Source organism: Micropterus salmoides, unplaced genomic scaffold, assembly GCF_014851395.1.
Source record: "Micropterus salmoides isolate LMB-PRFRI ecotype aquatic unplaced genomic scaffold, ASM1485139v1 Ms_hic_scaffold_1, whole genome shotgun sequence".
Taxonomy (NCBI): Eukaryota; Metazoa; Chordata; class Actinopteri; order Centrarchiformes; family Centrarchidae; genus Micropterus; species Micropterus salmoides.
Window position 1 is genome coordinate 37,178,099 of NW_024040040.1, and position 17,547 is coordinate 37,195,645.

The following is a 17,547-nucleotide window of genomic DNA, read 5'->3' on the forward strand; positions in this document are numbered from 1 at the left end:
GTGTATTTTACTTCAAAAAACCTACAAAACTTACAATCATTGTCTTTTAGTATTTATGATAGGACAAAAGAACAAGGAAGTACTCAAAAAATCATCAGCTGGTCTAGAGACCTGCTGCCTAGGGCAGCTTTGAGTGTCTGGATCACAGCAAATGGATGCATAATCATTTAGACAGTCCAAATATGTTTTGGGGAACAGAGATCCTCTCCCAGCCTTGAATGAACATTCAAGGAGAGGAGAGGAATGGCAAGAAAGGAAAACAATGAAACAATCTCCCAGATCTGACCTAAACCCTACATATGTGGACAGACTAATATAATAAAAAGAAGAAACTGTTGAGGATAAAGACAATATAGGCCTATATATGAGACATAACCTTTTGGGACAAATAATAATAAATAAATGATTGATAGATTGAGACATAACAGTAATAGTAATAATTTCAGTACATGCATAAGCGATTAAATGTATGGAGAAACACATTTCTGCCATTGAAGCTTGTTAATACAGTGTGTACCTGAATAGCATTTTAGTAGGGTAAATCCGGACTTGTGCTTTTACTTCGAAAACCTCACACGTTGGAAATGTGTTGACGTGATCGACACTGTCTTTACGCGGATGGAGGAGGAAAATAACTGACAATAAACACATATCGTGTGCCGCTTACAAAGTGAAGACGGTTTATGCCGCAGTTTGAGCCATTCTGTTATAAATGATACAGTTATCTCCAGACTGCGTCGTTTGAAGCTGACAGCTGTTTCGCTTCGGAGAAATGGAGCATATCCGAACGCCAAAGGTAACGTTAGCTAACATTTCTAGCTAATTGCAAATGGATGGGATACAGTCAGCAGCAGCCTGGGCCTGTCTTGTGTGGATTTTTGTATTGCTTGAGTGGGGTTACGTTGGCCGGATTTCAACGTTTAGACTAACCTTAGATGTTTGTGGATCAATCTAATGTAGCATGGTGACTAGCAGGTGTCGCCAGCAGCTTGTCGGACGTGACGGGCATCAATGAGCTGTTTGTTTTTCACGTTTTGTGAGAGCCGATAGCTGGGCTTGGTATTTATAATGATGCCACTTGCACGCCCTATTATCGATTGAATTTAACGTTACACTGTCAAGCCAGCCAGCGCATGCAATGTTGTAGAAGGAGAATCCAAGCTACGTTCAAGCCTAATGACTCAGCGATGGACTTGTCTGACACACAGTAACGTTACTGTCTGCAACGTTATATCTGAGTGAGTGTTAGAAGGTGTTCACACCCAGCGTGATCTCTGTAGGACTGGCAGTCCTCTTCATACATAGTCTAACAATTTTATCATCTGGACAGTTATCCTAAACATCCAGCGAAAAAACCTAGGATTCGCCAAGCAGTGAAATGGTTTTGACTGGCCAAGTCAAATCACCTGACGTCCAAATCATTGCCAGAAGAGCAGCAGACTGAAGGCAAAAGGCCCTCAGTCAAACAAGCAAAAACTGAAGATTGCTGCAGTAACAGGCCTTGCAGAGCATTACTAGAAAAGATCCCAAGTGGCTGGTGATATGTAGATGTCAGACAGAGATTGGTTGCAAATGATTTGCAACCAGATATAAAAAGCGATTGCTTTCATTTTATGTTATGGTCAAGTTACATTCCATCCCGTAAAGTGGAGGGATTACATGCCACTGACATTAACCACTCAAACGTATTCTACATAAGCCTCTGCAGCCCACAAGTTGGGGACATGCTTTAGGCCTACATCTTATTTGTTCTAGTATGTGTAATTGTGATGGTGTGCGTTTTTGAAAGGTGAGCTTTCTTCGTCACGTTACGAAGCAGCGTGGCCTAACTTCTGAAAATCTAGGATAATTGTGCATTTGGTTTGTTCAGGTGGGTGTGATTACATGCAGTCTGGGTGTGGCCCCTACTGTCTCAAGTCCTCTCGGTTGTTCACTTGAGTAAAACAGCAGAGGAGGACTTTTATATTGCCATATAATAACATATGTTTTCACTTTGTGTAAAAAGAAAAACACTCCTAGCTTGTATATTGTAGTGTTTTGTTGGATGATGGTGTTTTATTAACTCTCTGGTCAACCTGCATTAGAAAAAAGTTGAAGCTGTTTTAAAAAAATTCAAAGGATGCAATGGTCGAGCTCTGTGGCGACTACAGTATTTAAAGTACTTTGAAGAATATCTTAGATTGCATCGTTAGTGTAAACATTTACATCATCAACTTTATAATGACACTTCATTCACACACACACACAAACACACACACCCGCCTGACTTCCTGTATGTGCTAAGAAGCCTGTCTGTGACAGAGCTGTGTCCACGGCTGCTGGGGGACAGAGATAGACATTTCATCACATGAGAATGACAGGAAAACGGAAACAAAGGAGAGGATGTCTGAGTCAACAAGAGAACCGCTTCTATGATGAATCATGGACTTTTACACTTAGCAGCAACAACAGCAGCAAACAGTCCAATAACCTTCTGGCCACAAAGTGTAGGTCACTAGAAACAATCAGCTTTTTTTTAACAATAAGGAGAACTCTTATTCTAATGGATTTTAGTGTTTGAGAGGGATTTGAGATGAATGCAACATTTCAGGGTGCACATGTATTTTAAAAGTGTCATCTAAGTCCATCGACAGCATTGTTTAGAATACATGTCTCATGTTGCTAGGGATCTTGTTAATGTCTGTAATGTGTATTTGGCAATACTAAAATACTGTCATAGACATTTATCTTGCACAGGAAGTTTTCTGCCTTATTTAATACATTTAAGAATAGGCGTTCTGACACAGAAGATATTAAGACCTTTTGGTTATTACAGCCAGTGGATCACAAGTTTCTTCCTATGTGAAAATGTGTGTACTACTGTACTACATCTACAGTATTTCTGTTCGTATGCGTGGAAGAGTTAGGGGCACTGGGAAGAACATTGCAAGGCTACACCTCAGCTGTGTATAGAGAGAAATTACATTTTTAAGGTACTGCACATTTACATCACATTGTTCAGTCAATACCGTAAGTAGACTTTCTTCCCATATCCAGACATCATTTGTGCCTCTCATTATGATGGAACTGGCAGCTGAGTTGTGCCCAGGTGGCCAGGATTAGGTGGTGTGCCAGCTGGATCTGGCGCCATGTGCCACTTACAGTCATTTTGTGACAGGTGTCATTCCTGTAAACAAGATCATATCTTTCTTCTTCTCAGTTTCTTCTTTTTATACATAAGTTTACACCTAGCTGAAGAAGTTAACCTTACTGCGAACTACTGGCTAACTTAATGCTGTTATTACTGATGATGTGTGTGTGTTTGCAGGTGGAGCAGGTGCGACTGTTGGATCGCTTCAGCAACAAATCCACAAACGGCACACTGTACCTCACAGCTACACACCTCATCTTTGTGGAGAGCAGCTCTAACAACTCATCATCTGCCGGACAGGAGATCTGGGTGAGTGGTTTTGGTGGGGACTGCATTCTGCCAGTAGTACAGGAGCCCTTTTTTCAGTACAATACATTATGGGTGTAACCACAATAAATACACCATTGGTATTTCTTTGGTGCCAGCAAACATTTTGGCTTGCTTCCATCCATCGTCAACCGATAATCCTGAGTACAGGGTCGTGGGGGGCTGGAGCCAATCCCAGCTGACATCGGGCGAAAGGCGGGGTACACCCTGGACAGGTCCCCAGTCCATCGCAGGGTTTTGGCTTTCATTAGATTGCAATATATAATTTATGCACTCCCACACTGGAAGGCCTTATGCAGTGTAATGCTGCCGGTAGCTTCTATCAAAATCACAGCTGTTGCTGTCAGAAACGTGCGTCTTTTACTCTGAATTCACAGCTAGTTTGATCCTCTTTCTTTTTGAGCTCCTGATTTACCCTTTGAATAAAGCTGAGATACATACTGTATAAAGAGGTCAAGTTTGAAACTGAAAAAACAGATGTTCCAATTGCAAATGTAGGGCTGTAACTGTTATACAGAAACTTGAGCTGCAGTGTAATGCCAGTGTGACAGACGCAAGGAAGTGGTGGGAGTGATGGCAAGTGTTGGGCAAAGGGAGAGAATATGCAAGCTTGTGTGTGGTAACAGGAAGTCAGGTAAAGGTCCAAAAGCCTCATCAAGCTGTCTTGTTAGCGGTCTGTGGGTGCATGTGAAGTGTGCCTGTGTATGTTTTCTGCCTCCATCTGAAAAAGGATTACTTAAACAGCACTGTGAGAACAATCAGTAGGGTGTCCTGATTCCCTGATGGTCACCTTTTTTTAAGTGGTTTCAGTGGCAACACAATGGCAGTGTTGGAGTATGAGAGAAGCATGAAAGAAATGTACCAACATAGTAGATGTCCAATACAGTGATGAGCCCTGAGCAGTCATCTGAGATGGGATTATTGGGAATTTATCTTTGGGAAATGATGTGCAAGTGTTTTAGTCTCATGTAATGCAATTTGAACCTCTCTGTAGCGCTCTATTTTTTTTTTATCCTGTTATATGATAAAAACAGCTAGCCCCAGTGGCTGATCTGCATTTTGGAAGGGGTAGCGTGATTTAAAATGCTTTGTGCAGCAGATCCAGGGCCCAGCCTCCTCCCCACCATCCTTCCTGTTTTATGTGCTGAGAAGATGGAATATTTTCTTTTCCTCTGTTCATGGGCTTATTCTGGCATAGCATGCAGCACTTCTGTCCACTGTGCATGTGTTTTAATTTATGTATTTGGTCCTGTGTGTCTGTATGCATGGGCAGTGTTCTACATGTGTCTGCATTTGTGGAGGCAATTTAGAATCAGTCTGTTGGTCAGAGAGAGAGAGTTTTGTTAGACTGTTATTGTGCCTTGTAAAATATTAAACAGCAGTTGAGTTACTGTCTGTCTCAACAGCTGGTGAGATCAGCATATACTGTGTGTGTGTGTGTGTGTGTGTGTGTGTGTGTGTCAATACCAATGCTTGTGAATGTGCATCTTTATGATTTCCCATATTTGGAATCCCTGAGGAATTCAAACCTCATGAACATGGTGATGTGCTGCATTTGTCCTTCTTGCCCTATGTGCTTTTTGATATATATATATAACAATTTAATGATTATGTGGCGCAATATAATAATATAATAACAATAATAATAAATGTGGCTTCAGTGAAGATCATCAGCTCTCTTTCTCTCTCCTTTTTGCTCCTTTATTGCTCCCCTCCTCTACAGATTTTGCATCACCATATAGCATCTGTGGAGAAGCTCTCCCTGACCACCACAGGTTGTCCTCTGGTCATCCAGTGTCGCAACTTCAGGGTGGTTCATTTTGTGGTACAGAGAGAAAGGGATTGCCATGACGTTTACAGCTCGCTGCTGCACCTTTTACGGCCTGGTGGGTTTCTGTGTGTGTGTCAATGTCAAGATCTGTCTATTTACTTTACCTGTGCTCTCTCAGATTTCTTGCCCCTTCCACACACAGCGCTTTTGCTTATTTATCAGTGTTTTGTTAAGGCTCTTTCTCTGGTTTCCTTCTCCTTTGTGCAGTATCATATGATGAGCTCTATGCGTTCTCCTACAACCCCAAGCAGAACGACCAACAAAGAGAGGAAGGGTGGCAACTCATTGACCTGGGGGCAGAGTTTGAGAGGATGGGCGTCCCCTGCGACCAATGGCAACTCACCGACGTCAACAGAGACTACAAGGTAGCTAGCTGGCTGTATCTTGTTCTTCGGCTGATGTGCCAAACTGCTTCTTTTCTCTGCTGAGAAAGAGAGTATCTTTTATTTTTTTTATTTATTTATTTTTTTTAATTAGCCTAGCATCCTCCCTAATCAGGACAAAATGGAAAAACACCATAGATGATGTCAACAGGTTTAGTAACTGGAAGGAATACATTGTCTATATGCAGAAAGTAGTAAAATAAAACTGGAGTTAAAAAGTAAAAATTAGAAAAAATGGTATTGAGCCCAGTTTGCCCAGTTAAAGCTGGACTTTTGAACCTTGGCACTGCCTCTGTGTCCCAAAAACCACCACCTGCTACAAAGAAAAGAAGTTTCAATGAGTAGGCAGTTTGCTGGTGATTACCGAGCAAAAAAGTCATTCTTATGATTCTGACAGTATTACTTGATTGTGCTTTGTGTAAACATTGTCCTGGCTAAGGCTTGCCAGCGCAAATATGAGGCTAGGTATTCCTGTGTTGTAATAAACTGGCTTTGACTGAGGGTGTGGAGGTATTAAAGGAACTCAGTTAACACAGTATATTGGAAAAACCAGTTGGATGTTCCCACTTTTTTTAAAACACGATGCACGTAGCTCCAGGAGAGGGCGCTTGAGCTTCACTGTTAGCTCCTGTGTTGAATATTAGCTCCAAGTATGATAGACAAACACAGCTTCAATCCAAAGATCCAAACTATAGTTTTGTCTTATTCAGTTCAATTCAGTTTAATATGCTTCAACAAAAATAACAAATACAGAATGTTAAACTATGAACAAGATTTAACATGCCATTCAGTGAACTGTTCGCTGAGTCACTCGCTGTGACACAGGGACACATATTTGGTTGCAAGGATTGCTGTACGTCCTTTTCCTAGGATTATTCTTAATTTATTGTTAAATTAAAATCCAGCGTTAATAGATGGAATTTCTCAAAATATTGCTCTCTTATGCTTCTATATATTTCAGGAGAAAAACTATATTCTTTTGGTAGCCAGGATCTTTTATGTCTTCTGTTTTCAATTGCTAGGGTGTGGTCATTTCATAATCTCTGTTTAGGGCCAGGTAGAAATCTAATGTGTGTGGGGTTATTTTTTTTTGTCTCTTCCTCCCAATGTTCCAAATAAGAGTTTTTGCTTTGAGTGATGATTAATAAAGAATTATTACTGTTAACATTTTGGTTCAACACGACATGTTGTATGTACAGAATAGTTTTTATGCTAGATTCATGTGTCATTTTGAATTATTGACTAATGATTTATTTATCAGCACCATGTCTGATATCTTTTGTGCCTGCGTGTGTGTTTGCGTGTATGTGATGTGCGTCGTGTCGTGCGTGGTTTTCCAGGTGTGCGAGACGTATCCACGGGACCTGTATGTTCCCATCACAGCCAGTAAGCCTATCATTGTGGGCAGTTCCAAGTTCAGAAGCAAAGGGCGCTTTCCTGTACTCACATACTTCTACCAAGAAAAGAAGGTACAGTATTAACCGTAACAACCTACACACACAGTATGAATACGAACCATTTCGGTTTGGTCTTTTTGTATGTTGTAGTTTCTAGAGAGATATGAATGGAATATAAATATCTCCATGGACAGTAAGAAAGATGCTATTAAAGGTGTAGGAGAGTATAGGCCTTTTCTTTTCTTTTGATTGTTTTTGCAAATAGTTCAGTAGTAACACAAGACTAGACATCTAAATGAAATTAGTTGTCCCTAGAGTATGCTGCTGTGTACTTGGCATTACACCCACAACACAAAATGTTATAAAGGGACAAACAACATATTGATATTTCTTGAAGTCTTACTAATACTACAACTAAAAAAGCGTAAAGGTCTTCCACAAGGTGGTGCTGGAGGAAAGGCCATAGGGCTAATGTAATAGAATGGGTGTATGCCCTGGGTTATATGAATTTGCTAAGCAAATTTTATGGGATTTCATAATAGCATCTCACAGGATGTCCAACATGAAAAGGAGTTGTCCCCTGCGAACACATACATGTTTAACAAATTTCATGGAAATCTGCTCATTAGATTTTGAAATTGCTTGTGTACAGATGGAAATTTTGAACTTCAGTTGGCGGCAGATGAAAGGTCAGGGGATCACCTATAACTACAAGGATTTACTGAAGTTTCAGGGAAATCTGGATATATATCTTGTTCCAAAATGTCCCAGGGACTGATGAGCAGATACTGCTATTGTTGGGCCCTTCTAAACTGAATAAAATGCCCTTTATAGCGCTGTAGGGGTCTTGTACGTCACACGCACCCATGCATGCATATTTACATTCCTGATTTCCAGTAAAACAGCTCTGAGTAGAGCAAACAAAAACTGATTCTTAAGAATGATTAGGCAACATGATCCATCTGCACTCTGCATTCAGTCAATGCATTTTTTGGCACAAGCACAGCCTATATACTGTACCACAAACTGCCTTGATCAACATCAATTATCCATTAAGGTTTGGAAAACACAATACTAAACACTAGTATTGTGTTTTCTGTCCATAATCTGAACTAAAAAGTAAGATGACGGTAAATTGCTATTGAAGTTTGAACGTGTCAGTTTGATGAAGATTAAACTACAGCTGTAGTTGTTAGATTATAGGCGAGCCATAGAGGGAGGTAATGATAGGTGTAATGTGGTCAAATGTTTCACTTTTAGTTGGTAATTTAGCAGCAGTATTTTGTGTTACTTCCCTTATTCCAAATGGTGTATTCTGTTCACCCTGACAGGCGGCGGTGTGTCGATGCAGTCAGCCCCTCTCTGGGTTCAGTGCGCGATGCTTAGAGGATGAGAGCATGCTGCAGGCCATCAGCAAGGCCAATCACAACAGCCGATTTGTCTACGTCATGGACACTAGGCCAAAGGTAACAAATAAAAACAATCTCTGGATAAAATGTGCAGGTTCAATAACATTGGAAGTGTGTTTTTTTTATTTTATTTATAAAGTAAAAAAAAAATGTATGCTTTAAATGTGCTGTATGTATATCCAAGCAGAACGTTTCTTTTTTCTGCAGTTGAATGCGCTAGCTAATCGAGCAGCAGGTAAAGGCTATGAGAACGAGGACAATTACTCCAACATCCGCTTCCAGTTTGTCGGCATTGAAAACATCCACGTAATGCGGACCAGCCTGCAGAAGTTGCTTGAAGGTTAAACACTTCAGCACACATTGCAGATGAAGAAAGCACTTTTATAAGTACTCAGACTATGTGCATGTAGTCGGTAAATGGTTCATCTGAAATGACTTTCTGTCTTTGAATGTGTCTCCCAGTGATCGGGACTCGGTCTCTTTCCATGAGTGACTACCTGGTTGGCCTGGAGAGCAGTGGCTGGCTGCGGCATATCAAAGCTATTGTAGACGCAGCTATCTTTCTCACCAAGGTAAACAAAAAAAGTTCCCTTTCCTGCGCCTTGATTTTTGTTGCTCATTAGCATTGTTTTTTATTCAACATTTTTTTAGAGTAATATGCGGCATATCCTCCATCCTATAAATGAACAGTAAAGCATGCAATAAAACTCATGAGACTATGATCTCCTCCTCCTTTCATTCTTGACTGTCCATGTTCAGCCTAAACCTCACTGCGCATCGCTGGCCAATCGCCCCTATCACATCATAGACAGAGACCATCAAGGACTGCTTAATATCTTTTAGTTTTTTTTTTAACGCGACAATTCTCTGCTGTCTGTCTTCGCTCTTGATTCCAGGCAGTGACAGTGGAAGGAGCCAGTGTTTTGGTTCATTGTTCAGACGGATGGGACAGAACAGCCCAGGTCTGCTCACTGGGGTCGCTGCTCATGGACCCTTACTACCGCACCATCAAGGGCTTCATGGTACCAACCACAAACACACAAACACGTACACACACAGACGGTACTGCACTAGTTAAGAAGACTAAAGAGCTGATGACAATATGAATTTCTGCCGGACGTTTGTGTGCCTAACATCTTTTTTCCCTTGCGTTTATCTTCTAGGTGCTGATAGAGAAAGACTGGATCTCCTTTGGCCACAAGTTTGCTGACAGGTGAGGTTTCAACTGGATCAATAAAGCTTAGAGATTTAGTCAGAGTCTGCCCTTTCCTGCTGATTTGATGCACAAAATCAAGTAAGATGTGGACACTGCTGACTATTTTGTTTTTTTTTTTTAGAAAGAAATAATTTGCAACTTGAGAAGAATTAAGCAGGACCTCCTAATTGCATTTGCCCAATTTTATAATTTATGTTTTATCATTTTCATAGAGAGATGGATACTACACACTGTATGTTCCATTTATACTACTTAGTTTTTTAGTAGTTATTAGCTGACTGTTATTTTATATTTGAATTATATACTCCTAGGTGTGACCAGTTGGACGTGGATCCAAAGGAGGTGTCTCCTATTTTCACTCAGTTCCTTGAGTGTGTCTGGCAGCTGACGGAGCAGTTCCCACAGGTGTGTGTGTGTGTGTGTGTGTGTGTGTGTGTGTGAGCTACATGATGAGTAATGAATTTACACACACCTAAGTGTCTTTAATGCAGTGTTGTAATATTTGTTGTGTTTTTATAATGATAACCCTCTCCTTAGGCATTTGAGTTCAGCGAGTGGTTCCTGCTGCAGATTCATGAACACGTCCACTCCTGCCAATATGGAAACTTCCTAGGCAACAATCAGAGACAGAGAGAGGAGTTGCAGTGAGGCCAACACACACACACACGCACACACTTATAGTAATCGGTTATAAAGAGATAACATATTTGAGAATTTAGATGAATTAATCTAGCAAATACTTCTCTCTTCTGGTTGTTTAAATCATCCTGTGTGGGATTCGTCCTCGCACTGTATGAGGCCAAAACAAACACAATTCATTGAGGATTGTAATTCACACAAGTCTGACAAACACACCATCTCTCCATGTAACAGTATGTCGTAGGGGTGTGAGAAGATTAAAACGTAACAATATTTCTCGTCAGTGGAAAATGTGTCTTGTGAGACTCACGCATTTGACACTTCACACGCTGTCACGCCACACATCAGTTTTCATACGCAGTGAAAAACAAATGTATAACTGTTAACGCCGACTCGCTTTGCAAATCAGCTCCACCTAGCTGATGTGACACCGGCACACGCCTTGATAGTAATCAAGAGCACCCGCTCTCATATTGTGAGTCTCAGCCAGTTTATGACCAAGCGTTAACGTAGCTGGTAGACTTTTGCAATATAAACATCTAAAATCTTAAGTGCAAACCTGCTGTGTTTGGGACTGTAAGCTGCACTTTAATAGAGTTAACGTGGGTGGATTTGTGGTGAGATTTCTGCCTGATAAGAAGTATTTTCCACTTCCATTGTCTCATCCTAACATATACTCATTAAATGATGATGTTAGTCTGTAGTATTTCGACTTTTTCTCGACATGTCAGAGAACACAGATATGTGGGAAAGATTTTGAATGTGCAGAAAGTTTTGAACATGAGCAGAAAACATGCTGAAACACAGAAGCTATTAAAGTCCAGGAGTTTATAACAGAATTAAAATGAATTTCTCATTGAGGTGAAAAGGTGCCACAAAAGAAGAGGCGAGATTAAATCATGCCTCGTGTGTTGACTCAGCAGGGATGATATTACATGAGAAAAGTTGATCTACTGGAGAAACATCTGAAAGTAGCACAGAATGCCTGAGAGCTGCACAGCATTAACTTCTGTTATAGTTTTATATTTTGAAATGTCACCTGTCACCTGAATTTTGTTTCCCTTTACATAAATAAAAGCATCTCAACCATAAATTGATGCAGAAAGGGCATAAATTGGTGGAAAAAGAAATCACCAGAATGCAGGAAATTAAGTGTTTAATGCTCAAAAGTTATGTGTTAAATGTTATTCGCCATTGAAGATTTCTAAAAAAAATAGTGTTACAAACTCAATGTCAGGATCCCAGTATCGTGTCTCGTCTCGTGAGCCATGTGTCTTGTCACACCCCTACTATCTAGCCACGTTATCTATTCTGCTGTGTGTTTTCAGTGCAACAAAACATTAATGGAGCATAACAGTAGTAGACTGTCCTGAAGTCTATGTGTTAAATGTCTTTCTTTCTTTATGTGTTATATTGCTGTTTTGTGTTCCAGGCTGAGAGAGCGGACTCACTCACTATGGGCATTTTTAATGAGCGAAAAACAGAACTACTTGAATCCGTTCTACAGCCCTGCGTACTCTGAAGCGCAACCTGTGCTGACACCTTCCACTCTGCCCTACAATTTCAAGTGAGCCGTTCTCAGCTCCCTGCTGCTGTCCCTATTTATCATCTTCATCATTCATCTTTCTAAAAGGAATCTTACCTGTATGTTTATATTTCCAAGGTTCTGGAGGAACATGTACCACCAGTTTGATCGGTCCATGCACCCACGGCAGTCTATCCTCAAAACTATCCTTACTCTGAGAGAGAACAGCCGTAAGACAGAGAGCACACTGCAGACACTGGAGAGTGTGAGTCGACACACTAATTCTCTTTATTTATTAGTCTTCCCTCGTTGATATTAATGGGGTGGACAAAATAATAGAAACACAAAAAAATAATCCCATATAGGTAGGTGTGTACCTAAAAATAATATGGCAATTTGAGTGTATTTTGTTGTTTTATACAGTTGTCTTAACAGCAGAGAGCAGCAGTCTTGCGTGGATAACAAGGTTGTTTTTCTCATGATATTGGTTAAACAAATGGTGGAGATAAAGACCATCTTATTATGATGAAAATTGTATTCTTAAGATAAAGTAATTACAACCGGCTGCTCTTAGTTGCCCTACATTACTTTTACTTTCTTTCTTTATTGTTTATTTGTCAGGGACAATGCAAGAGAGACACATTGTAACAGGTTACAGTAACTTGAACAGATGTGTTGCATATAGGGTTTCTAGCTGAAGCTACTTTGCAACCCCTGTTCCCTGTTTCAGGGAACATTTTTAGTGGCTGCGCATAAGATTTAAGCTACAGCACCGTCTCAGAATGTACTTGTTGATCTTGAAACATTTTTAATATTCAAATTGAAAACCTCAAATATGTCATTATATTTAGAGCATTTCATATGCTGCAGTTTGCCTTTCATTCACCCATTCACACACACAACCACATACAGCTGCCTTGCAAGTTGCTGGCCTAACCATCAGGAGCGATTATGTGTTCTGTGTCAGTAAAAATGTGTTTCACTGTGTTGTGTTGTCCCTCTTTCTGTGTGCAGCGGCTCCACCAGCTTGGTGTGACCCCCATTACGACCTCCGCCCCCCCGGCACCTCCTCCCACCAGAGATCAGCGTTGCAACACCCTCCCGCCACGTCCCGATTCCCTCATTCTGGGAGCGCCCATGAACCACAAAGAAGTGCAGCAACAGGAGGATGACGAAGAGCAGGAGGAGGTAGGCGAGGAGGCCACAGAGAGCACCGACATGGAGCGGACAGTGGAGGGCAGCAGCGGCACCGAGAGCAGGAAGCAGAGCTACGGAGAGCTGGAAGGGACATACAACAGCGAGTCAGCCAAAGAAGAGCCAGCTGTTGTCAGTCTGGAGTTTGGAGTGGCGCGCATGACCTGCTGAGACCAAACAGGGGCATTGTGGGATACTGAGGGACAGGCGTGACTAAGTGATAGAGCTTACTGAAAGTGTGTGTGCGTGTCAAGAATCAGTCGTGAATCTGTATGCGATAACGTGCTGATTACACAATGGTCCTAAATGGGCCCAGTGGACGAAGTTGTATGTCTGTATAGTCTAAATCTCAATGGAAAGCATCATTATTATGTCATATACTGCATCTATAGTAAAAAAGCTTGTTTTTTATGAATGTTGAAAAGCACTATAGAGAATTAATGAATAGAATCAGAGAATAAATTCATCAAAAAATGCGTGAGTCTTTGTTCGGTTTTACTTGCTTTTTATATAATTCATTTTAAAACATATGGCATTGGTATTCTTAACAAATATTTCTTTTTCATATTTCTCAACATGACAACCCACAGAGAATCATGTTTTCTGGCACCAGAAATAAGTAATCTCATCTGCTGCATGCTTGAATCCAGCCTAATCTAAATGTTGTTTGTGTCCTGAGCTCCAATGATTTTGCTCCACGTGACTGATTGAAAGAAATATTTGACATCATTGAAGATAATCTGCTCTGGAAATTATGCCAAACCAAAATTTGGTAGCAATACTAACTGTATCTGACTAAACACAGGTTTTTCCTCACTGGTCATTTCGCTTATTTAATTATTACCGTGACAATGGACAAATGCTATGTTATATTCAGACCCTGAAGAGGTTCAGCTGCCAGCTGTCACCCTTATTGATCATTTAATCCTATTTTGCATCTCACATGGATCAGATAATCTGATTTTCTAAAGCGCATTGATCCCATATCCCATGTGTTGTCTCTGTCTGTCATGTCAACAACTTATTGTTTATGACACCTGACCCTGATCTGGGTTCACTGTCACAGATACACTGGCACGAGGTGTAAGGTTAAGGAGGCTACTCATCTAAGCACTGACAAATGCTGGACCTTTTTAAAAAGTTGTACGAAATATTCCATAAACTTCACATGATTTTTTTCTCTCAAGAAGTCTTCTTTTCTGGAGCTTAACAAAAATGAAAAACTGCAATTGCATCAATCTGTGCTGCTTTGCATTATGGATAGATGTTATGTAGGTGCTAATACTTAATGTCTATTTTTTTCATATTTATATTTGCATAAAATATTTCACGGAACGGGGGGGAGGAAAGGAATTAAGGTAAAATTCTTACATTTCCTGTAGTCTTTGTCACATCTTTGAGCAGTGGATTTCAATACACCCTTATTTTAACTGGGTTAGGTTTACTGCCATGGGGATGTGGCATGTGAATTTAGGCCAGAAGTTACTATTTATTTTTGTACCAGACTGTGTGTTTTGCTCAGCTGGTATTTGTTGAGACTAATAATTCTATGTTAATTCCAGATTGAGGTTGTAACTTTGTTTCATATCAGAGCTCTGAAAGGATTTAATCTTTGATTGGATTGACTGTACAAGCAAATATCTTCCTCAATCAGATTGCTGCACAAGAAAAAACTTGAAGGATGTGAGCACATAAAGAGTGAATGCATGACGTCTTTGTATCTCTGCAGATTTGTGATAGTCTTCATATATTTTCTTTGCACAGGGCTTAGCACGGCACTCAAAGAAACAAAGCACAACACCAGAGACGTTTCATTCTGCTCTGTTTTATCCCGCCGTATGCTTCTAAATACTTTATGGAATTTGTAGCACTGCATGTACTGGCAGTGAACTATTTCCTCCTTAAACACCACTCTCTTCACTGTCCTCACAAATGGACTTTTGTGCTCACACACACATTCACACAGCAATCAGACAAAGTGGCCTTTGGCCTCAGACAAATCATTGTCTATGAGCAGTTACCACAACTTTAAATAACAATAGACTGACAGTGCAGTGTGACGTGTAATCCCCTGTGTCAGCTTTCTCCGAAGAGAAAAAAGGGTATCCACACAAGAACAGGGTTTTTAGCAAGCAAAAAACATGTACATTCACTTTTCATTCACCTTTTACCTCTCTCTCAAGGTTTATTAAACTTTACCAGCCTTTTTAAGGTGATCAGTCATTTATATTTATCTATTTGATGGAACGCAGTGTGCAATCACAAGTTCTAGCTTACAGTGATGAGTTTATTTAATAGAGTTGCTTTAATATGTGTTTATTTCTACAGACTTAATAAGCTCAAGTTACAACATCAGATAAACAGTAGTGATTTGCTTTAGGGGATTACAGCTGTACTAAGTGACATTTGGGGGGGGTCACTCTGGGCACCTGGTGGAACTACATTACCTGTTTCCCATCAGCTCATCAACTTCCTGGTCAAATATTTATGGTTTTCTGCTTCTTGGCACCAGAGTGTCCTTGCCTCATGTGGTGGAGTACCTTTGGGTTTTCCTTATTGCTCACTACCAAACACCAAAGCCTCCTCCAGCCGGACCACACCATCTCAAGTTTTCCTGCCACCTGCTCTCATCAGGTTGTTTGTTAATAAAGACAGTTAACTTTTACCCTACCCTATTCGTTGTATACGGTGTCCACTGCTCTGGAAACAAAGCGTCACTATGTCACTACTCTCTCCGTTAGAGAGGCCTTCCTGTAGCCTATTCGTGCACGTTACATCATATTAAACATTGACAAGTCAGGACAAGCTGCTGAGGGCTCTCTGAATCATTCAGATGAGTACTGCACGCCATGCCGGCAGAACACTCCTGGGGGCAAGGAGGAAATGCTGTACTAGAAATACTGTACAACATGAACACATCCAGCACTACGTACACACAGATGGCTCACATCAATATGTATACTGTATAAATACACACACACTATACATACTTATGTATGGTGGACATGCAGGTTGTATGTGTGTGGGTCTGTGGTTTAAAATGGGTTTGGGTCACTCTCCCTCCTTATGATATCTGACTAAGATCTTCTACACGTTGATATTTCATTCATTTTCTCCATCATCTGGGTAAACTGTGAGATGATCATTTTATTGTTTCATTTCCCCTCAGTTTCTCTGATTGGAACAGAGGGAGCAATCAATGGAGCAACAGTCATATGGGTTGTTGTCTTGTTGTGTGTCTGTTTCATTCACTAGTGTCACCTCAGTAAGCAAGCTTGCTAGCTAGCTAGCTGACAAACTTAATGACTGTGGAAACTAGTTTTTCATGAGGAGTAACCTACATCTCAGCCGCCATCCTCAGTATGTAGTTCAGCAGCATCAGCCAGTAAACCGTAGACAAGTGTTATTTCGGGTGTGTGAAAATGCATCTATAACACTTAAGCGAGTTGGTGAGGCGACTACTTTAACATTGCTGTATTGCAAGCTAGCTAACTTTAGCTGCAGGGAACTTGCTAATAATAATAATAATCTTTATTTGTAGAGCACTTTTCAAAAACAAGTTACAAAGTGCTTTGACAAGTGTAAAGACAATAATACCCAAAAAACAATAATACAAAAACAATACAAGATAAAGAAAAGAAAAGACTATACACATTTAAGATAAATATAAAATTAGTAAAATAGAATAAAAGGGATAAAATAAAGTCAGATAAGATTGGGAAAGGCTCTCCCTATAAAAATATGTTTTAAGAAGGGACTAGAGCCTGTGTCAAATGAATGTTTTACAACTAAACTCTAAATATGGCAATATAAGTAAGAACATTACCTCCTGATACACAGTAATAATATAATAAAGTAATTGGCTAATATATATCACATATATCACACATATTATGGGATGGAATAAAATGTAGCAGATTTGTCAACTAAGCATTCATTCTGTGAACTCCGCCACTGCTCAGTGAGTAACTGTATTGCTGCACATCGATTCGCAAATGACTAAGAAATTCACAGATGGTTTCAGGAAGTGATTCAGTTCACTTCGTTCAGTCAAAAGATTAGTTCTTTTGAATGAGACATTCACGAACAACACAACACTACGTGAAAACAGGACTCTAGAAGTGGTACATCTAAATGGAACAGAGCCTGATTATATTATATTATTAATAGGTCGGTAGACTGCAAAAGAAATGCACTGAAAACATGTCACTGAAAGAATAAATATAGCAGGATTATTACTTATATAATGTTATCTATTTTACCTTGTGGTATTTCTCTAATAATGGGTTTATTTGATGGGGTGGGGGTTCTTTGGCCTATAGGCAAGAGGTTGAAAATACTCATAGAGACATTGTTTACAGCCTTTGGGATGTAAAAGTGCTTGGGAGTATGTGCTTAAAGGCTTAATAACAGTTTGTACCACTCCCTGTTGATTACTAAAGTAACAAAAGAGCACAGGGGGTAATCCCGGGGGGGTTTAATACTACATAAACAAA

At 40.2% G+C, this 17,547-nt stretch overlaps 1 protein-coding gene across 1 annotated transcript; it reads left to right on the plus strand.

Moving 5' to 3' along the window:
* Nucleotides 1-599: 599 nt before the first annotated feature.
* On the plus strand, nucleotides 600-13,527 carry mtmr6 (myotubularin related protein 6). Its single transcript, XM_038726049.1, has 15 exons — nucleotides 600-796; nucleotides 3,308-3,439; nucleotides 5,181-5,343; nucleotides 5,496-5,653; nucleotides 7,012-7,140; nucleotides 8,400-8,534; nucleotides 8,685-8,817; nucleotides 8,940-9,049; nucleotides 9,374-9,499; nucleotides 9,641-9,690; nucleotides 10,005-10,098; nucleotides 10,231-10,337; nucleotides 11,765-11,899; nucleotides 11,996-12,122; nucleotides 12,872-13,527. The coding sequence occupies exons 1-15, from the start codon at nucleotides 773-775 to the stop codon at nucleotides 13,220-13,222; spliced, it is 1,974 nt and encodes a 657-aa protein (XP_038581977.1). The 5' UTR covers nucleotides 600-772; the 3' UTR covers nucleotides 13,223-13,527.
* The last annotated feature ends 4,020 nt before the right edge of the window (nucleotides 13,528-17,547 follow it).